Here is a 22,839-nt window from a genome sequence, read left to right on the forward strand (position 1 = left end):
TTTAAACTGCATTTATAACGTAAACCGATGTCCATTATCTGAAATACTACAATAATGGAGATTTTTTTTTTTTATTAAGCAATTATTTCCAGATTTTAAACTATTGTCTAATTATAAATTTGCCCCGTTTAAAATAACGAACAACATTTGACCCATACGGAAGAAAATGAATATATTTTAGTATAAATAATTTTTCAGAAATCTGCTCAGGTAGTATTTTAAAGTGGAATAAAATCTGTATCTGAAACAAACTAAGTCACACAACATTTAATTCTCAGTCCAAATGGTGTTAAATGTTTGGCCCAAATCTGCATAAAGCAAACTGACCGAATCCCTTAGTGATTTATGGATGAGAACGGATTCAGTAACTGAGGCTACTGATCAGATTCATCTAAACAGTAAAATCTCTTAGCCAACACATGCATGTGTGTGTCCCCCCTCCAGTTTCTGCAGAGTACCGATCTACAGCCAGGTGTTGGCAGGTCCGCCCACCCTGCTTCTCAGGCACATATGTGTCACTGCGTCCATCTGTCTCTCCGCTGTGTCACTGACTTTCATCATTTCTTTTTTTTTTTTTTTTCATCATCTGCTATGTCTCAACATATGGGGCTCTGGACTTGATTTGCCCAATACCAGCCCCAAAGCCAAACAATCTGTTGTGGAACACATTCAGAAACGATGAAACGAACAAACATGCACCAGACATTCCAGACGTCCGTATGGTGAAAGTTGTCATGTTTACAGGAGAGAGGCTTCCGAGTCACAAGCACTAAACCCTGAACCTCGCTTTGATTTAATACTTTTCTTCACTCAGGTGGCTTTGCTTTTATTGATGGAGAAACAGGGTTGTTTTAATTAGCTGTTTACACCGGTAGGCTTCTCATTTAATCATTACTAAGGCCAAAAAAGGTAGGTTTGTTTAAAAAAAAAGTGATTTTTTTATCCTCATTTTACCTCAGTGACATCTAATCCATGTAATGGTTTGTCTGTTTTATCAGTTAGGATTTAAAAACAATATATTTTATAGAGTTTCATTTGGATTAGAGTATTTTAATGCATTCACAATATATAAATCTTTAATTAAGAGGGAAGTCTGATTAGAGCACAGGCAAAAAGAAAAAGATCTGATCACATTTAAGGCAGAAACCTCCAATAGGACCGACTGATTCACATCTGTCTGTTTTGCTAAAAACGTAACATTCTTTATTAATTCCTTCTCCCCCCCCCCTCCGAGTAGAGGGGAGGCTTTAGGTTTCTTTGCTGGTGCAGAAAGAGCTACTCTATGGGCACAAATGGATGGGGGGGTTCAACAGAACCCTGCATAACATTCGAGCATAATCTGCACATGTGCTGAACTTCAAAAACATGTCTAATGTATTCAGAATACGACTGTTAAAGAGTCGGTTGGTTCATCTTCTGGTTTATCATCCGTCATTGTGTTGAAATCATTTGCAGAAATATTCCCTGACGACATAAATCCAAGATCAGCAAAAGAAAATACAAGATGTTGGACTAAATTCAAGGAAATCTGCTCGATATCCAACTATTAATTTCAAACAGATGTACTGAAATAATTCTTCACACTGCATATAAATGATGTCTATGATTTCACTTGCAATTTAAGTTTAGACACCTCTGGTTTCATACTTTAAAAAGCCCATTCCCTGTTGCTATTATCAATAACTGTAAGCAATTAAAGCTTGCAGAGAGAGGACTTGTTTCCTAGCAACTTCAAACCCCTCTGCAGCAGGATCGCTCTGTCTTCGCTACAATTTTGCATTTTCTGCTTAATAAATCCCCTCTGTTCTAGTCAACAGAATCAAGCAGCCATATGTACCGCTGCATGCACCTAATAAAAAAAAACAAAGCCTTTGTCTCTGGTCAAACATCTGTTATTTATGTTGGATATACTATAAACCTTAATGATCAAGATATGCTGCAGACATCAGCTAAACCACATTCTTTTTCTTTGTCAAGTCAACCTGAGGGTTCATTAATCATAAAATCATTATTTTACCACAGGATAATCCTAATTTGGATCTAATCTGATTTTTTAAGGTTTCTATTTGACTTAATGTTGTTGATAGTACTGTATTAAGGCTCAGACTTTTTACATTCTCAGACCTTTTCATGGAATGTTTTATGGATTGTTATGGTGCTTTTTATGTCCTCATGCTGTTGTAAAGTGTTAATTGCAATAGATGCAAATTGATATCTTTGTTTAAATATAGTTGAGAAGCTATGGATGTATTTCCAAAAGAGAGGAACCAAGGAGACCAACAGTGAATGCTATGTAGAAATAATCATTTGAATGTTTTTCTTTTATAAAAAAAAAAACTCTTTATATGTGTCAAAATATGATGCAGTTTGCTTTAAGCGTAATGAATATTTTATTACATATTCACTAATAAAGGGGAAGAAGAATTGTAGGTTTTTGCACATTAGCCAGACTGCTGCAGCTTTAGCTTTGAGACACTCTGTTCTATTTACATATAATACATATAATCGTAAAGGAAAATTGTTTGTAAAAGTAGAACAGCAAGTCTGCTACTATTAATAAGGGTGAACAAAAATAATCCACCCTCTGATTATGAATGCACATAGTGGACTTAATCTGGAAAATGCTTTGATGATTAAGAAGGGGGAGAATGGTTATTACTTTTTATGAACACAGAACAAGAATCCTTGGTTTCTTTTCGGTTTGGTAGACAAACAAAGTCATCACTCTGCAGGCTCATGCATTCCTTTAGCTAACAGAAGGTTTTTAAGTGAGTTCACAACATCCTCCCTATGCTGATGAAGGTTCTCAGTCATCCAGGTCATAGTCATTCCGTAGAAATTCAAAAAAATATCCACTGGACTTGGTTTCCAAGATTTGAAGACGTTTCGCCACCTCTCCAGGAAGCTTTCTTAATTCAAATGTCCTCCCTAACATGTTTTTTTTTTTGTTTGGTAGACAAAGCCATAGCTCAGCCCATGCATTCCTTCAGCTCTCAGAGACAGTTTTATGGGATTCTTTGGAAATAAAACCGTTTCTGCTAGGAATTGAATTCATAACATCCCTAGAGTCTAATTCATGCTTACAGACTTTTTATTTGGGTAACCTTTATGACTTCTTTCAAAATATTCGCTTTATTGAAAGCTCTGACTTGTATGTTATTCATTTGATCAGAACTTCAGTTTAGTCATTATCAATCTATAATTGGTGCGCAGAAATGAACCATGGGCATTTAAACTGTTGACTCAACTGAACTGAACCCTATTTTAAGCAGTCGATGTAATGTACTTAGGCTATCGTAGGCAATGGTTTTAAATATCAAATGACAAGTGTCTGGTGTGGTTTATGGTGCTGACATGCAGGCATGAATTTTCCACTGGAGAACTTCTGAGGAACGAAATGCGTGCGCCCTGTTGTACAGATATAACAGCTCTGTAAAAACGTTGAGTTGAGTAATGGTGTTCAAGGCTCCGCAAGACATTAAGAGATGTTTAAATCCATCCACTTCCATTAAACTTCAGCCTCAGCGCTGTTCATTTCTTTACCAATTTAAGGTTTGATTATGATAAAACAGGACAGCAACTGGCGAGGGTTGCGATTAGACTGTCCACACGCATAAAAGTCCCACTGCTTTTAACATCTGCTGAGTGGCCACAATTTGTAGAAATGTCCTTGAGTGAGACAGCTTAAAAAAATAAAATACTGCAAGCCCAGTGAGGCGTCACAGACCGGCCTGAAACATAACTTCATCCCCTCTGAATCCGTCACTGCTTTATAGATTTTCTTTTGCAGGAATGACGTACTGCTCCCTTCATCTGGACGGGTTTCATTTCATCACTGTGATGACTCAACTTCAAATTGAAAAATCAAACCCTAACCCCTCTTCCTTCCTATCACACATCGAGTACGTGAGCAGCTGTGCAACATGTCTTTACTTTACAAGCTGCTTCATGATCTCTTGTTTTGATCTACAGGAGAGAAAGAAAGTCTTCATCATCCATGTTTTATCTGCAGATTGTGCTACAGATGGGGTACCTACGCTGCTCCTCATGCATGGTATTAGTATAAAGGTGTATATGAGAGAAACACTAGATAAATAAAGGACTCTTTTGCACATATTTTTCTGCAGTATCAGTTCTGCAGAGGATGAGTTCGGACGTATTTCTTTACTGAATATAAAGAGAGAAGAGGTTTCTGAGTTCTCTGATAAGTATCCTGGTGATACCCACTGGACATCGTTTCCAAATTTTAAGATGTTTCGCTTCCAATCCTGGAATCTTTTTCCAATTCAAAATGTCAGAAATAGCGTTGAGTTCAAGGCTTTATAGGGTGGACCAAAAGCAAATTGAACCAGACGAATGGGTCTTAGGAATGAGGAGGCATTGAGATCTTTTGTTAGCCTGCAATACCAGATACTGAGGGGAGTTGTTAGGGGGCATTGCTGGCCTGGCTGACAAGGCGAGATGTTTATGTCCCCCTGCATGGAGATGGGGTTGAGATGATAGAGGGAAGGAATCAACTGAATTGTTGCATTGTAGGTTTTTGAAAGCTGAAATCTGAGTGCACCTGTTTAAAGTTGGTTTTCCTCTCTTGACATAAATGGCTTCCTCTCACCCCTTTCAATCCACCTGTCTTCTTTGTCCAAAATGTGACCATTCTGGTCCTTAAAAGAATGTCCTTTGTCCATAAGGTGTAGATGTACCGCAGAGTCTTGTCCGAAGGAGGTAGCTCTGCTGTGTTGGGCCATGCATCTGTGGAGAGATTGTTTGGTTTCTCCGACAGAAAGATCGGATCAGAGCATTCCTCACTGCATTGAACTGCATACACTGATTAGTAGTGCGTTGAACTACCCATTTGAAGTCTCTATGGATGACCTCAGGCGTGTAGGGTTCTCAGGAACTCATCAAGAAGATTGATGCTATAGTGACAAGGGGAGAAGCTAGCCAAGTCTAGAAATTCAGGTTTTTCTTTACCAGAAACACCCTTGTACAGATAGACTGACAGGGCTGCTGCATTCAGAGCCACTAAGGCATGCAGTTATACGAACAAAAGCACTGTTCACCAGATGTGTATTGGAGTGGGAGCAGCATGTTGACTTAGAGTCAACAGGCAGAATGTGAGCACATTCACTCATCCCTTGTCCTTGAAAAGATTTAACAGGAGAAATAAAGTTTAGCTTATTTTATTGCAAGAAAAAATGCATTCTTATTTTTGCTTTTTCAAAGAAACTTATTTTTCATCCTTACAATTAATTTTTCAGGGACACACAGCTGCCAGGGCAAGACTCACAGAAAGCTGCAGATATAATCCCTAAAATATAAGTTTCAAATGCTTATAATGAGTATGTTAGGTAGAGTTAAATACTCAGGAAATGATTCATTACTAACATTCTAATTGTTTTTTTCTTTTACTGCACTTTTAGGAAGTACAGAATTTTAACCACAAACAAGGCAAAGCTTCCTGCAGTCATGGATGAGGACATAAAATCAATAAAATTACTCAGATCTGTTTCGGTACCGTCCTGATCCATCAACAAACTATAGCAAAAAGTGAAATTTATAACACAAATTAAAAGCATCTTGCCAACCATTTGATATTAAATCCTATTTGGAGCTAATTTGCTAATTTCTCTGCAGCCTTTCTGGAATTAGCTGGTTGATACAAACAGCTTACACTAACAGCTGTTGCTTCTGGCCATCGTGGTATTGAAGCAGCAGAAGAGCCAACATACAGGAAAAAAAAAAAAACATTACTGGCCTTCTGGTTATCTCTTTTTCTCCACCCTGAGCTCCTTTGCTGCAAAGTCTTTACTGCAAAAACTAGAGTAAACAGTTTGCTTCAAATCGAATCACAACTTAAATTCCAAACTTTTGCAACTCAATCGCTTAATATGAAGCCAAACCTCCCAGACATTTTCTATTAGAAAAGGATTGAAGCAACCATTTAATGCATAAACCCAGACAAGTCGCACATAACCTGAGTGGAGCTGCTCAATGAAAAAAACTAAAAAAAAAACTTTAAAATTTCCTTTTAGTTGCTCTTTCCCTTGATTTTTTTAAAAAGCTTTGTAGCAATATAAATACCCTCACCGTGATTTCCTCACACTTGACAAGGACTATATCAGACCACACAGATTGTGATAGAAAGCATGGTTTGTAAGTGAAATCCTGATATCTGGTGGCACACCAGTGTGCCACCAATAATCTTCCTGAATTAAACATTAAATATCGACGTGTCAATGGAAAAATAGGGCAGTCAGAAAAAATAACCCAAAACATGACACCAACTACTTTATTGATTTCTGCACAGCTTTACTTTTCTGTTTGGGTCTCTTTTATTGTTATGTTTTCATCCAGTAAGATGATTGGTGCTGCACCACCTTCTAATTCAATTTCATATGTAAATATCAAGTCTTTGTAAAAATAAGAAAACAACCAATACAAAATTCATAAAGTTTTAAGTAATAAGCTAATGTTCATATAAATACTCATCGATAGCCCATTGGTTGGTTCTGGAAGTAGAAGAGTTAATTACATTTAAATAATTTATGCATCATTATTACCAACCTGTAATGGATTTGTATTAAACTAAAAGAAATGCATCCAAGTAAATGCTCTCAATGGATGTGTTTTTAGAGAAAAATGGGAAATAAAATAATCTTTTTCCTGCTCATTGATGAGAGCCTGTTGAGAGTAAATTGGCTAATTCTGCTCTCTTGCTGATTGGTGCATTTCTAACACTAAATATAAAGGGGCTAATTTTAACTCTGTTGATTGATGAAAGATGATAAGGATACCAAAGAGCGTAAAGGCAATGAGGACATAAAAAAAACAGAAATGACAGAAAAAGGAAATGCTTGGAGGAGCCAAAGGCAGACACTCAAATATTGGCAGCAACGCATTAAGACTCATTCAGGGGACTTGTAGCGTTCAGATACATTTAACCACTGCTTAATGATGTGAACATCCTCGCTTTTTACCATCATTCATCTTTTCCAAGTTTCCAAGGAAAACTCCCCAATCCCAGCTGCTAAACAGACAGATTTGGAAAAACTAAGAATGGACTTCCTGCAACATTTCTTGATTGTTTCCAGAAGGGATAAAAAAGATTTTTCTAAAATCTGTCTGTAAGCTCTGGTAACACACTCCCACTCAGTACAACTATTCATTTGGTATTTCATTTTATTTCCTTTTCATCACACAGTTTTTCCTTCATAACCTCCTTCACTGGCATTGATTTTGTTCCTAAATTTAGAGCCCAAACAGCACAAAGACAGAGCACATACAGTATTTACAACCACACAGACAAGGCTAAGGTGCATGAACATGAATGTTAGCGGAGACTTGTGACACTCATTTGGCTGTAGGTACTCCCAACAGACCTTGAAAGGCTGTTATGTTTTCTGAACATGCATCTGGCTCTGGAACAAGGTAACCCAAAATGATAGGAAGACATCAGAGGATGAAGGTCAAAAACAGAGCATCTGCCAGTCCAGAAACTTCAGTGAAAACAGACTGGAACACACAAAAAATGTTGGCTGCCTCCCTACCTTTTTTTCTTTTTTCTTAGGCTTCTGCTGTATTGCAGAGCGCAAGTGTGTCCAGTGGCAGATGAAATCAAAGGAAGCGGCCAAGCAATCTTTTCCCCATCGGAGAGGGAAGGGGAAAGCAATGATTTTGTATTTTTTTCATCCAGTGGTTTCACCCCCTCGGTGCTCTAATTTACTTGTAAACCAAAATTTGATATTGTCTAACGTTCCCTTTATGCCCCAAAATAACTTTTTGAGATTAGAAATCCCTGCAACTTCATTGTTGTCTGTGGTTATTTTTGTCCGTCATAACAAACCCACCTCCAGAGCTCAGTACGAAGGCCGCGCATAGGGCACTGTTTTAAGGTATTTTTTTACAAACTTGATCTTCTAGATCTCATTCACTCAGGATTTTGTGTTTATAAGGGTTGCCTAGGAGGTAGTGATACCTTTGAGGGTTGTCCAACATGTACTTTGGGGCGTACATGTGCTCTTTGGGGTCCGCAGGAGGATACTCCTGCACAGAGCCGTCAAACCAGCCCCCTGTCCGGATCAGTTCCCGTATATAGTTGAGGTCGCGTTTGTCTTCATAGTCCCCCCATCTAGGGAAATCTCCGTTCTGTGCTGAGACCAGCTTGAAGTAAATCCCCTCGGGCGTAAAACACCAGGAGCAATGCCAGCCCGCGAAGTGAACAGGGCTGCCCAAGGACCACTGCACCAGAATGTGGCCCGTGTCATTTTCATACTTGCGAAACCCGGGCATGGTGTAGTATTCGCGCCGTCGCAGCTTGATGCCGTCTTCATCGTAGACGTCGTGGAGCATCTTCAGCGTGCAGCCAGAGACCACCTCTAGAGTCCCAAACTGCTTCCAGAAAAAGCCATATAAAGACTGGAGAGAAACAGAATGAAACCAAACTTACAAATAAACCTACAAATAGGGTTAACATCATTTCACACAACTCTGTTGCTGTTCTTCCTGTACCTTTCGCATGTGTATGGCAAAGGGTTCTGTCCAGCCATCGAACAGCTTGAGGAAAAGAATGCCCTCCTGAGCTGGTATTTCATCTGCGTCATTGATAAGGAACACATCATCGGATCTGGAACCTTTTAATCTTGACAAGCCGTTGCGTGTCAGGAACGTCCGCAGATAGTCATCAGCTATCCAGCCATCCTGTCGTCCACCGTCTGGGAAGTGGTCGAGGAACACGTAGAGGATTTTGTGACGGATGTAATCATATGTACCATTAAGAAGGAGACGCAGGAAACTAGGGAGACAGATATAAGAAAATGATCAAGGCTAATGTCACGATTACCAAACTTTTATCCGTTTTCCTTTCTTTATCCAGAACCACTCATTAGGCAAGTTGCCAGAACTCATTAACTAACAGATCCTTTGTGTTATCAACTTAGATTTGATGTGATAGATCCACACAAAGAAGAGCATAACTGTAAAGGAAATACAAAAACATGGTTTTAAAAACTCTTTACTTGTGTATTTCTATTCACCTACTGTATACCTTTAAGCTACTATAAGTAGCTTGGGCAGTGAGGACTACTAATCTGGGCTTCTTTTAGCTTAACCTTTAGCTAAAACATACTTGATACAACTTTTACACACAGACCACACATGGGGAATTTATGTCCGAGGCTATGTCCCAACTGCAGGTCTATATGCTCAATGTTGATATAATTCTAATTTCCAAAAAAAAAGAAAAAAAAAAAAAAAGAAAAACATATTTTTCTGCCATCATTAATTTCACATCACTTATTAAATGTACCTTTATGTCACTCCAAAGTCGGCAGTTTGCGGCTCCAAACTGACTGGCATTTGCAAAAGAACAGTAGCAATAATGCCACAAACATTTTGGTGCAGGAAACATAAAAATACATTTATTCTGTGTCAAACTGAAACCATTTAATGTTTCCGCTGAGGCCAAAACGCACAGATAAAAGGAAAATAAAACTTTGTACTTTGGCATTTTACTGAGCTTTGGCTGCCAACACAGCCCAGAGGTCTGAGAGGATACAGGGACGCAGCCAGGAATGGTGGGACAGGATGTCTACACAGAGAATGGGATTGTTCTGAATGTTAGGATGACGTGGGCCACTTTTAACTTTGGAGATCAGATCCGCTCCTATCAACTCCCAAGGCAGGACATACTTGGGGCAGATTACAACCGCTGATGAACCTGTTTGGTATTGCAATGTCCTCTTTGTGCAGGATTGTACATGTTTTTTTGAAAGGGTGTGCTGAATGGTGTCTATATGAGCCTTCCAATGTGCCCTGAATAAAGCTTTCACCAACATCCTGCTGTCCCTCCAGTGAAGACTTTCAGCTGTCACCAGCTGCCATCACTTCCCGCCAGTGCAAACTTGGGACAAATGTTCTCCAACCAAACTTTGTGTCCATCTTTGCACATTTCTAACTGTAAAGAAACGATTGGAATCCACCTGTCTTTTTCCTTCTGCTTCAGTGCCATGTTCCACTTAATGGTAGTTTATTAAATAATGGAAAAGTTTAATACAGTAAACAATTTTTGCATGATGCTGTGTATAATGTGTAATTGCAAGTTTATGGTCCTACAAAATGTACTGTGTCTGGACATTATCAATCAGTTATGGAGTGGAGTGCTGTCATGAGCCAAGCCAGGAGAGTGTTGAGGGGCTAACGGTTCAGGTATAGATTGGCAGTCTGTGGGAGCTCCTTCACCTAACCACCAGGCCACCATCCCCCAAAGGCTACTGCTTATAAGGAGTTTCTTTGTTTATAGCTAAACACAACCTGGTTCTCCTAAAGCTGAAATAACTGGTCAATCACTTTTGACTTTAATCTAAAAAGGCATAACGTGAGACATGCAAACCTAATCTGCTAAGCACTCGTTTGACATAAAACACCTCTCTGCCTAGGCGGCCCCACTTCACACACACCAAAATTTACAGAGGGGACAACTCTATTAACCTGTTGAAATGCATAGCAAAAAGTGCAGTGTTGCTGTTTTCATGCTGTGCCACATCCTGTGATTGAACAGACCAATCTCCCTCCTCAAAGCAGCACTAAGTCAGTCATGCTGCTCCTCATAATCTTCTGTAAAATTGCTTTCAATATCCTTCACATTGTTGTAAAACAAACCTAAAATAAATGAATATTCTCCACATCAGGTCTCAACGAGCATAATGAATGACATTGTATAAAAGATGCGAGACATCGTCACTCAAGGCCACAGTGTCGTAGTTAGGCAATTTGTTTTTATATGTCTGAATGGGAGAAGAGAACATGAGCAGAGCCTCTCCGATGACCTTAATCTATAAAAGCAGGATAAAACATGCATTCAGGACCAACGGGCGTGTTTGGATAACTAAAGCTGCAAAACAAATTAGTGCACAAATCTTAATTGTGATCAGTGGAAACTCTTTAGTGTTGCTTTAAAGTGACTGGATACATTTATTTACGACCTGACCGATCTGAACAGCCGATGCCGTTTTTGAGACATAAATAAAAAAAAATAAATAAATAATAAATCCTGAACAGATGGTCCTTCTGAAGATGAATGAACTGATTTTGAAGAGAAATTCCTGCCGTCAGTCAGATTTATTGATCCAACAACATACTTTTGATGCCATATAACTCCTGCTTAATTAATTAATAAAATAGAATTGCTTTTTATTTATTTTTTTAATTATCCTAATTTAACCAAACAATGGATTCCAACTCCTTACTGTTTATTCAATAAAAATGAGACTCAAATGGAAAGCTGTAACTTTAACCAGCATCCATTTGCTGCTGATTAAATAAATGCATCTATTTAAGGCATAGGTGTGCGGGGGAGTGTTGGCCTAGTGGTTAGAGCAGTGCACTTGTGAACTTTGTAGTTTCCAAGCACCCAGTTCGATCCTCACAGCCGGCAGCTCCCTGAGCAAGACCCTTAGCTCAATGTTCCCCAAGGAGATGGGTTAAATACAGAGGTAAATTTCTCCAGTGTGAAATAAGTAAAGTTCAATAATAATAATCATTATTATTATAATTTGTTTTATTTTCTGGCAGGGCCTCTATAAAGGCAGAGGGGTTGGAAATTTGTCGGTCGGGAGAACACATATGTGTGTCAACACTATGCTGAGATGCAAAGACCTCTGTAAGGTTCTTAGACAAAGAATTTCTGCCGTCTATAAATCTGGGAATGTTTAGGAGGCCATTTCCAGATTATCTAAAGTCCATTTGACAACACTGAAAAAATGACATAAAAGAGGAGAATGATAAAGAATCTTAACAGGAGTGGACTTCCAGCAGATTGCAATGGGCTTCCTCTGTGAACACAGGCTTAGTCAATATTAGGTGAAACAGCCCAAATAAAAATGAAAATTACTTAAACTAACTGTAAAGTATGACAGTGGAAGGGTAAAGTATCTTGGTTCCACGTAGTCATTAATTTGATCATAAAAGTTAGATTTAGCTCTAAATGTGAAACTTTCTGGTGAAGCTTGGTTGAATCTTCCAAAAAGGCTGATCATTTCTGTCATTGAGCCCCTGGTTCGCAGCGGCTACAATGCAGCTTCCCGCCATCAGTGCATGAAATGATGAATGACCGAATGTAATGTAAAGCACGCCTTGGAATTGATAAAGCGCTATGCAAGTACATGCCATTTACATTTTACAGGATCCGAAACATAAAAGGAAATCTGAGACAGAAAAAAAAGATAACGATTGTGTTGCAATGGCCCTGTTCAAGTGCACAACCTGGAAACCAATGCAGTTGTTCAAAATTCCACAGTGATGTTGGAAACTGATAAATTCATAGAGAGGAAGTCACTGATAAAGATCTAAATACAGGCTGTAGGGGTATTTGTTATAACTAGTTAAATGATTTTCATTGTTGCTTTAGATGAATAATAAAGGTTCATACAGTTTTATTTTTTTTAAAAGTGAGGTTAGAGATAAATCATTTTATGTTATTAGAGGAAGACAGATTTACTTTTTCCCTATATATAAAACCCTAGCAATTAAGAGTTTATACTTTCTTTTTCCATCAACTGTATGTATGTAAATCCCATCCATCCATCCATCCATTTTCTAACACGCTTAGTCCCAAGGGGTGCTGGTGCCTATCTCCAGGCAGGTCACAAACAAGACAACTATTCACGCACTTACTCACACCTGAGGAGAGTTTAGAGAAGCCTAACAGTCATGTTTTTGGACTGTGGGAGGAAGCCACACATGCTCAGGGAGAACATGCAAGCTCCATGCAGAAAGACCCCGGGCCAGGGATCGAACCCAGTACCTCCTTGCTGCAAGGAAGCAGTGCTACCCACTGCGCCACAAAAAAAATAGAATAAAATAAGAATTGTGTCATACCTCAACGGCCGCTTCTCTCCATAGGCAGTAAAGTTAGATTCGCACACCAGGAACAAATCTACGGCCTGTGAGAGCTCATGAAAGCGTGCGTGCAACAGGTCGAACTCGTGGTTGATGTTGATGGCATTGATCACTCTCCGAGGGGTCTCTCTGGGCTTCAGCCGCTCCTTCGTTGGCAGATTGGAGTGGTACACCATGGTGGGAACCCCACAGTAAGGTCCGTGCCATCCTGGCCGACAAACACACTTCACCAGCTGCTTCCCGCTGCCCAATGGTTGCCCTTTACCCTTTGAGCTCTTTCCAGCTTGCTGCTGAAGTCCCAATGTTTTCCGCAGTGCAGCTTTGCCTACTTCCAAAACGTCATTCGCTGCACCCGCTCCCATTTTCACAGAGGATTCCTTGATGGCAGCCATCTCCGTCCCCTGTTTGAAACAAAAGGCTCCGCGGCTCGTACGGACAAAATAAGAGGTTCTGTCATCTTGAAGCTGGTAAGTCCGGGTATGAAGATCTCCCATGGAGTTCACAGGGTCCAGCAATGGACCTTTCCCCATTTGTACCGACTGTTTTTTTAAGTTTGATTCAATATAATTGACATGGTGGTCATCACGTTGTCTCTAGAAAGGAAGATGAGAAAATATTTAAGGCATAAACTTATGTGAAAACTATTCAGTTTAGTTAAAACTTAAAGCTACTAAGAACATTGGCTAAATTGATTAATGTCTAAATTTGTTAAATGATTGCTGGGTGTTTCAGACACTATTCTTGTCTATGACATTTTTCATGCATTTCTACAGTTACTTATAGTTGTACTACAGCAGACTATCGTGGTAAAACCTCTTTTGGCGATTCTCCCAGCTGGTTCTCCTCTGGTTTTTCCCAGGGACGGGGAGGCTGTGGCTCCTTCATCGCTCTCACCTCAATTTTCAGGCCAGCGACACCAGGTTCTCCATTCTTAGCATCAAGTTCTCCTGGATCTATCGCTCCCCCTCCTCCAGCCCCCAAAGACCCCACCCCTCCTCCGTGTTTCACCACCCCTTGGCGGAGAGCAGGCAGCGGGGGAGCCTCTTCTGGAGAGGCAGGACTGAGCGGGGTGGCAGCGATGCCCTTCTCCCTCCAGAAAAAGCCTGAAACCATGATGAAGGACTTGATGTTGGGGTAGGGCGCTGAGAGCTCACGCAGCAGGGAGACGTAATGGAGGGCCTTGTAGTAATGGAGGAAGGAGATGACGCAGAGACCCACCGTGCACAGCAAGAACACTCTGTGCCGCCGCATTTTCATCCTAAAAGAAAAGAATGAGAAACAGAGAAACATAAAAAAGTGAGTATAAAGTGAGAAGATTATAGAGTATGAAGGTCCAAAAGGTTTTTACACATTGTCTCATTACAACTGAGACAAATTAAGTGTATTTGACTGGAATTATATATGATTGACTGAAATAAAGTACCACATATATGTAAAGAATTAAGAGGAAAAAACATTTTTTCCAACCACATCTCTAAAAACTCAGAGAAACATACCATGAAACTGTAATGAGTCTTTGGTCCTGTGATTGTGAAATAGATTTGAATGATTATAAATCGCTCAAATCTATTTCACCTCTGATTATAAATTATCCTGTGCATTTTTTACTCATCATCACGATGTCCCAACACTCTCACCTCAGCTTTAGCTTCCCCGTCTTAAAATTAGACGTGGACATAGAATGATCATCAAATTTCAAAACATATTATCAGAAAGGAGATTTTGAAAGCACGGCTAAATTTATGTTAATCCCATCAAATATCACATTGTAGCAGTTCTTTAACTTTCTAATTCTGACCAAAGTAATGCGGTTGTTTTGATATATAGTGTAGTACTCTATAGGAAAATTTTCCTTTGTAGTTCTCCTCTCTTAAGAAATACTCCAAAGAGAGTCTACTGCAGACCTGCACTATCAGGACCTAGACCTGCGCTGCCAGGAGCCACACCTGCACTGCCAGGACCCACACCTGCACTGTCGTCGAAAATGTCATAGACGAAATACCCTTTTCCATCCAGCGATCCAAATACAGACACTCATTTCTATGCAGCACATATCTATTATTCCATATAGGGGTTTGGTGTAGAGTAAAATGTGCGTGTACATAAGTTTCCAGCATAACAACACTTGTTTGTCAAAGGAAGCTACAGTAGCATCACAGGGAGTTTATCAATGCCAGCTTTTACTTTAGAAAGTCTTCAAATCAACTTCGCCTTTACTTTGAATAAACTTCCAGTTGTAACAGTACAGGACACCTGTGTACCAGGAGAGTGCAGCTCTGTAGCCAGAGCCCCCTCAAAACTCCAAGTAAGTATATTTCAGCCTCTTCTTCTAGTGTTACTCTGTGTTAAGCCTAATCTATCTTCCCATCTCTGCCCAAGATACTTCTCCTGACGGCACGATGCTGCCCTTACAATGTTTCAAAATCATGGGGAAGTACAGTGTCATGTTTTCTCCACATTCTCTTGTACATTATTTCTTGCCTGGTTATAAAATCAAATCCTAATCTAATACATCAAAGTTTGAGATTTTAATTTCACAAAATGTATACGAAATCTAAATTGATGCAGATACCTTTGTAAGGCCCTATACTTGGTGTTACCAGTGTTAAGAAAATTATCATTGCCTGTTGCGTGATATTTGCACAGTTCCTCTGTCTGGATATACAGGTGCTGGTCATAAAATTAGAATATCATAAAAAAGTAGATTGATTTCAGTAATTCCATTTAAAAAGTGAAACTTGTATATTATATTCATACATTACATACAAACTCATATATTTCAGATGTTTATTTTGTTTAATTTTGATGATTACAAATGACAACAAATGAAAATCTCAAATTCATCATATCAGAAAATTAGAATATTACTGAAGACCAATAAAAACAAAGGATTTATAGAAATGTTGGCCAACTGAAAAGTATGAACATGAAAAGTATGAGCATGTACAGCACTCAGTATTTAGTTGGGCCTCCTTTGGCCTGTATTACTGCAGCAATGCGGCGTGGCATGGAGTCGATCAGTCTGTGGCACTGCTCAGGTGTTATGATAGCCCAGGTTGCTCTAATAGTGGCTTTTAGCTCTTCTGAATTGTTGGGTCTGGTGTATTGCATCTTCTTCTTCACAATACCCCATAGATTTTCTATGGGGTTAAGGTCAGGAGAGTTTGCTGGCCAATTAAGAACAGGGATACCATGGTCCTTCAACCAGGTACTGGTAGCTTTGGCACTGTGTGCAGGTGCCAAGTCCTGTTGGAAAATGAAATCTGCATCTCCAAAAAGTTGGTCAGCTGCAGGAAGCATGAAGTGCTCTAAAACTTCCTGGTATGTGGCTGCGTTGACCCTGGACCTCAGAAAACACAATGGACCAACACCAGCAGATGACATGGCACCCCAAACCATCACTGACTGTGGAAACTTTACACTGGACTTCAAGCAACGTGGATGAAGTGCCTCTCTTCTTTTCCTCCAGACTCTGGGACCTTGATTTCCAAAGGAAATGCAAAATTTACTTTCATCAGAGAACATGACTTTGGACCACTCACCAGCAGTCCAGTCCTGTTTCTCTTTAGCCCAGGCAAGACGCTTCTGACGCTGTCTGTGGTTCAAGAGTGGCTTGACACAAGGAATGCGACAGCAGAAACCCATGTCTTTCATACGTCTGTGTGTGGTGGTTCTTGAAGCACTCACTCCAGCTGCAGTCCACTCTTTGTGAATCTCCCCCACATTTTTGAATGGGTTTTGTTTCACAATCCTCTCCAGGGTGCGGTTATCTCTCTTGCTTGTACACTTTTTTCGACCACATCTTTTCCTTCCCTTCGCCTCTCTATTAATGTGCTTGGACACTGAGCTCTGTGAACAGCCAGCCTCTTTAGCGATGACCTTTTGTGTCTTGCCCTCCTTGTGCAAGGTGTCGATGGTCGTCTTTTGGACAACTGTCAAGTCAGCAGTCTTCCCCATGATTGTGTAGCCTATAGAACTAGACTGAAAGACCATTTAAAGGCTTTTGCAGGTGGTTTGAGTTAATTAGCTGATTAGAGTGTGGCACCAGGGGCCATCAATTTTGAACCTTTTCACAATATTCTAATTTTCTGATATGATGAATTTGAGATTTTCATTTGTTGTCATTTGTAATCATCAAAATTAAACAAAATAAACATCTGAAATATATGAGTTTGTATGTAATGTATGAATATAATATACAAGTTTCACTTTTTAAATGGAATTACTGAAATCAATCTACTTTTTCATGATATTCTAATTTTATGACCAGCACCTGTACAGTTATATTCTTAATTCTGTACGTGGCAAAGATTTGAAAAAGTAATCAGAGTGGTGTCCTTCAGCTAAGAATGAATTGTGATATTTTGATTAGGCTGAAGCCATGAATGTCTAATCATCTGCTAACGTGTATGATGTAAAATAAGATGATGTGGCAGACTGGAGATGTATAAAATGCCTTTTTAACTGTTAATCGGGGCCACTTCCTGAGAGGTGAGCAGCTGCCATTCTGTACATTCTAAGCAATTTCTCTGATCTGAGTAAGATTACAATCTCTATCAGAATCTGTTGTCATGTCTCCTGGTTATTTAGTACATATAAGTTATGAAGTGTTATTTTAAGAGTTTGTGCAGAGTGATCTCTTTTCAGGGAGAAGAACCGGAGAGATACGGCATCAAGGTGCAAAAACATAGCCTATCTTAAACACCAGCGTTGAAACTGTTCGGACTATGAAGGCAAGCTGAGAGGTGAAAAGGAATTTAAACCAGTTTAGGGCAGCTCCCACGCTGAGTTTCAGTCAAGAAGAACCTGACAAAAGAATCTTTTCACATATTTCATAATAGCTTTCATAATGCATTCAATGAAAGTTGCAGAAAGGCTGCAAGAATTTGGCCCCGACTCCTTCCTGTTCTATGCAAAAAGAGTTTAGACAGTCTGCTTGTTCACCCGGTTGTCACTGTGGTGAACAATCCCACAGTGTGAACCTGTTTGCGAGAGCTAGTGCTTTACATGTTTATCTGCAGAGATGCACTGTGCTTTCGGTGCACTCAATAAGGCTTTCAATAATGCAGATATGGTTCTGACATCAACACAGTCACATGCCATTCACATTTTCTCAGCAACCTCTCTGCATAAAAACCACACTGTGTAATGAAAGAAGTGAAGTGCAAGACTAAGAGGGAAATCCAGAGCCTAAGTCTTACATTTTTATCTAGACGTCTTCTGTTTGTGTATAAAAACTGTGTTGAATTAAGTTCTTCATTTATGGATAACTCATCAGGATAAAACAGAATGCATTTAAGAAATGAAGACTTGGCCCATTAGAAGGCATACAGTCCCTAACAGTATTAGGTTTGTTTTTCTGAGTGCAGCCAGCTTTCCTCTTGCCTCTTATCCTACTAGCAGCCTCTCAGCATTTTCATCAGAGGCCAGCATATTCAGCAGCCGTGACCCGGTCATATCCAGTTCAAACCTTCCAGTCGCAAAATAACCGGTAACTCTAGTAGCAGGAACAAAACCAGGAACAACATAATGCTAATGAATACAGGATGCTTAAAAAAATTGTTTAGGAAAACAGACCAACAGTCTGGCACGAAATCGGCTGTGGTCTCCCTGTAACAAATCAAAACATATTTAAGAGCAGTGCAGAGAAAGTATGACAGAGACATGGAAGGCACAGCTGCCTGTGCTGAGGCCAAACAAAAATCAATTTATATCTCTGCCACACAAGCTTTTCGGTTAAATCCTTCAAATTAAGCTGGATTGGTCTTTCTATTTTCTTTTTCTTTGGTCTCCCTTGCAGCTTTGAGAAATAGTGGTTTGTTTTGGTTTGGTTTTTGATTGAACCTTCTACTGTATGACTACTACACAAACGTACACATGCCTGGATAGGAATGGTAGAAAGAAAGCACACCAGTTCTAGGGATTTGACATTAAAGATGATTTTTTTTTTTATTCTGAGCCAATTTATACCTAAGTTCAGATGTAAAAAAACAAAAATAACTGTCCATCATTACATTCCTTGTTGAATAAAGATCAAATGGAAAAGACCTTAAATATTCTTAGTACTGATAAATTACATTAAATCCATAAACTGCTGTATAGAATAATTCATAAAGCACTATTATAGTAACCATCATCCAGCATGTGGTCTTGGTTTGAATTGCAACTGTTCAACATTAACAGCATTTAAAATTTCACAGTTGGTATAATTGTTGGATATATTCATAGATGTTTATGTAAAATGAGTGTTGAGCACATAGGGATTTAAATAAGGAAACACTCATACCATAATGGTGAAGGCTTCAATTACATCCCATTGTTTTATAAACATGGGTAAGGACAGCTGAAAAAACAGCATTGATATTGTCTTTAAGTGACAAATAATATTAACAACCAGCACCACTAAACACAGTCCTTCTTCAATACAACTGCTTTTAAAAAAACAAACAGGGAAAAAAAAAATCCTTTACTAGAAAGAAATGACAATAAGTGGCACCGTTCCAGCTAAAACACCCTTGGAATATGACGAATGAGGAAGCATGGACAATTAACAAGTATTCTTGTAATGCAAGAAACATATTTAACCTTCAATTTCCTAAATTATTTTCTCATCAACTTTTTTTAAATTATTATTTAAATGCATTATCTGAAATTGGAGAAACTAGATTAATTTCAGATTTATGGAAAAAAAAGGTAAGGGTTAACAAAAAAAAAATTAAAGCTAATAGAAAATTGTGGATTTTACACAACTTCACTGCAATTTTTTTTTTATAATAAATAATCAATAAGTCACTTTATTACATAAAATAAGTGCACTTTTTCTTGAATTGAGGAGACTTTGCTAACAGAACAAGACAATTTACATTTAAAATAAGAAAACACATTTGTATTGTCTTATTTCAAGTGCATATTATCTAATTATCTTGCTTTAAAAGTAAAAATACTAATTCCATTAGCAAATCATCTTATTTATGGCTCAAATTAAGACCAAATTTAGGAATTTGTATTTATTTGTATATGTTTTTTGCAGTGTTTTCAGATGTAATTTTCTCAACTCAAGGCTCTTTTTTTAAACTTGTATGCATTCTGCATATTCAAAGGGTCTCTGTTTAGACTTTCAGCCTTTTACTTCCTCTTGAAAACTGTTAAGTCATTGGGGTAAATCCCTGCAAATCTGATAAAGTTGAGGTGAATACATTTGCTACAATATATTTTGAGAAACAAAAGAAAAAATTTAAATCTATTTATGTCTACAGATAAATAGATCTGAAAAAGCTTGCACTGATTCCACAGTCTTTTTAATAAACTTTATTTTTTTGCATTATACTTTTCAAAACCCAGCTTTGAAGGTGGAAAGTTCAACAATAGAAAGAATTCAAAGCCTTAACTAAAGATGTTTAAAGGTAGGATTATACAGCAAAGAGAGCCCATCACCAATCCGTACACAAAAAACACTTACGAATGGAGCAGCCGTTGCCATTTTGGCGGTGATTTCAGCACGCCAAGACATCCCCTGGCCCTTCTAAGCCAAGGCATGACTGTTGAAATTAATCCAGTGTGTTCATGTCAGCAGGTGTTTCCACACTGTTGCTTTCAAGCGATGCTTCCTGCCAGATAATGTACAGGGTGGAGTTTTAGAAGTCAAATACTGTCTACAACAATGTAACCTCTGTAAAGGGTATATCTAAGCTTCCCTCAGACTTCATTAAACTGATCCCTGACCTATTTTATGAACCGACACATCCCCTAACTAATGGTTAAATCAGGCAAATCAACTACCTGGAGCTGCCTTAAAACGTAACTGCTGCTGCGCAACCACAAAAAAAAAAAAAAAAAAAAATAGTTGACCATCCAGAAAAACTCTCCTAATAAACTAAATATGTAACATTTGTTTTCCCAGTGCACATCTAAAGTAAACGCTGATATTTCACAAGACATATTAAAAAGATCAGGGTAATCCATTTAAAGAGAAAACATGTCTGTGGGATACATCAGTTAAAGTATTAGTTAAAGTATTTTTTTTACATGATTTGATTAAAGGTAGCCATGTTCCTGTATTTAAAGAGCAGAAAAGTATTATTAAAAGCCCAATATCAGGAGGATCGCTGCTTCCTCCTTCAAAATAGTCTTGTTTTGACACTTCTTCTGGAACCACGCCCCCACCCCCACAGGAATTTCTATAAAAATTAACTTCCATCAAGCACTCACCCAGCCTGTTTGGCTAGACTTCAGTCATGGGTTGAAAAACAACATATGCGCAGCCATCCAACTAATAAAAGCAACTAAAATAAAGAGGGGCAATTCTTCCAGTTGTGTATTCGGCTTTAACCCATGTGACTATTTGAACAAGTAATATAAAGATTTTTTTTCTATTCATTCAGTCTGAGTGTTGTAAAAAAAAAAAAAATAAATAAAATGGATCAACATGGGAAAATAATGATGTTAAAATTTAAAATTTTTCCAATCTAGGTACCAAGAAGCCATTTTAATACACCTGATGACCCCAAAAATGTCATAATATATGGTTAAAGTATTTAACCATGTATTATTATTATTAAAGTGTGATTGTGTGGGACTTGAAAGGCATGCCTGCCAGGCATTGCTTCACATCATTCATTTCAACGGTTGCATTATTGCACACAAACATTCCGGCGGTTAAGAATTGTTTTTCTTATATCTGTTGTGTGTCCATCTTACCAGAAGTAGGACAGATATGTTAATTAACAGCATGTTTAAAATGTCTTACGCTCAACAAAGTTATATTTTTTACAACTAACAGACATTTGTAGATCTAATTTTAATTCTGTTGTGCATTTTATACTTGTTTCTATTTAAATTAAGTCCTCTGAATCTGTGTATTGATTTGCTGTTGTTCAATTTACAGTAGTTTGATCTTTGGGAAATCTTAACATGCTTTATAAATAAAGTCGGACTGGATCAGAAAAGTATTGTTGTACCTTTTTGTGGCAATAAATAGAGGTGACCGCCTAGTGAAAGACAAGAAACCAGTGCTGTGATTGATAACTTCTTGGCTATGTACTGCTGCTAAGTGCGCCTATTGATACCAACACAAGTAAAAATATCTTCAAACAGCATTGCGTGACAAAATGATTCAACAAATCTGGAAAGTGGTTATTAAAAAAACTATGTTAAAACTTTTTACTTTAAAGAAATGAGACAAAAAAAATCATTTTTCTAGCTGTAACCTGCAAAACTAAATTGAAAAGAAAAAAAAATTTTTACTTTTTTTTTTTTTTTTTTTTTTTTAAGGAAACAGGAAAAAAATGCCATAACCTGCATAAGAGTACATATTTCATCTGATTATAAGGTTTCCTGACTTCTTAGTTTCAACTCATGGCAAAAAGCATCTTCTGCAGAAAAATGTTCAATCATCAAGTGCATCTCACCTTTAAAAGGCATTGTTTAGCCCAAGGAAGGTAAAAAAAAAATATATATATTTCAAAGGCCTTAAATATACCCCAGAAAGGAATGGATGCAGTCATCATTATGGACAATATTCCTAAATATTTTTTTTCCAAAACCTACGCTGCAATTTATAGTAAGAGTTAAGTATAGAAGAGGCAGCATAACGGTTTGGGTTCATAGATTTTGCTGGATCGAAACAATTTCAGGCTTCTGCAAAAAGCTAAATATCAACAATACTATATTTATATATAATATTTTCCATCATGACACCTTAAAGATATAAAAAGACAGAAGGTTCATTAGAAAGTGATAAGTATCTTGCATAACTCAGCCAGAACTCAGACCCTCATCAGAATAAAAGCCTGCATGGCGGGTCTGAGGCGAGGTATGCATAGCAGAGATCCTCAAAGATAACGAGATCTTAGATGATTTTGCATTAAACAGCATTAAGATATAAGCAGTTCAAAATGCACAATGCTCATAAGATTCCATAAAAAAAATGACAAATGCATTTAATAA

General features: G+C 38.3%; 1 protein-coding gene across 9 annotated transcripts in view; it reads right to left on the reverse strand.

Annotated features, from left to right (window-relative positions):
* Nucleotides 1–550: 550 nt before the first annotated feature.
* The window catches only part of mgat3b (beta-1,4-mannosyl-glycoprotein 4-beta-N-acetylglucosaminyltransferase b), an 85,639-nt gene continuing 63,350 nt past the window's right edge, over nucleotides 551–22,839 (reverse strand). For 5 of the 9 annotated variants that reach the window (XM_038307613.1, XM_038307610.1, XM_038307608.1 and 2 more), the window contains 5 exons: nucleotides 20,354–20,501; nucleotides 13,708–14,152; nucleotides 12,874–13,487; nucleotides 8,509–8,791; nucleotides 551–8,415 (listed from right to left, as the gene is read on the reverse strand). In XM_038307613.1, the coding sequence (XP_038163541.1) occupies nucleotides 7,924–8,415; nucleotides 8,509–8,791; nucleotides 12,874–13,487; nucleotides 13,708–14,152; nucleotides 20,354–20,430 (1,911 nt within the window). In that variant the 5' untranslated portion in view covers nucleotides 20,431–20,501 and the 3' untranslated portion in view covers nucleotides 551–7,923. The remainder of the gene's footprint in view (nucleotides 8,416–8,508; nucleotides 8,792–12,873; nucleotides 13,488–13,707; nucleotides 14,153–20,353; nucleotides 20,502–22,839) is intronic. The other 4 variants (XM_038307614.1, XM_038307615.1, XM_038307616.1 and 1 more) reach the window with 2 other exon arrangements.

Source organism: Cyprinodon tularosa, unplaced genomic scaffold (genome assembly GCF_016077235.1).
Source record: "Cyprinodon tularosa strain WSP-4 unplaced genomic scaffold, ASM1607723v1 ctg615, whole genome shotgun sequence".
In the NCBI taxonomy this organism is placed as follows: domain Eukaryota; kingdom Metazoa; phylum Chordata; class Actinopteri; order Cyprinodontiformes; family Cyprinodontidae; genus Cyprinodon; species Cyprinodon tularosa.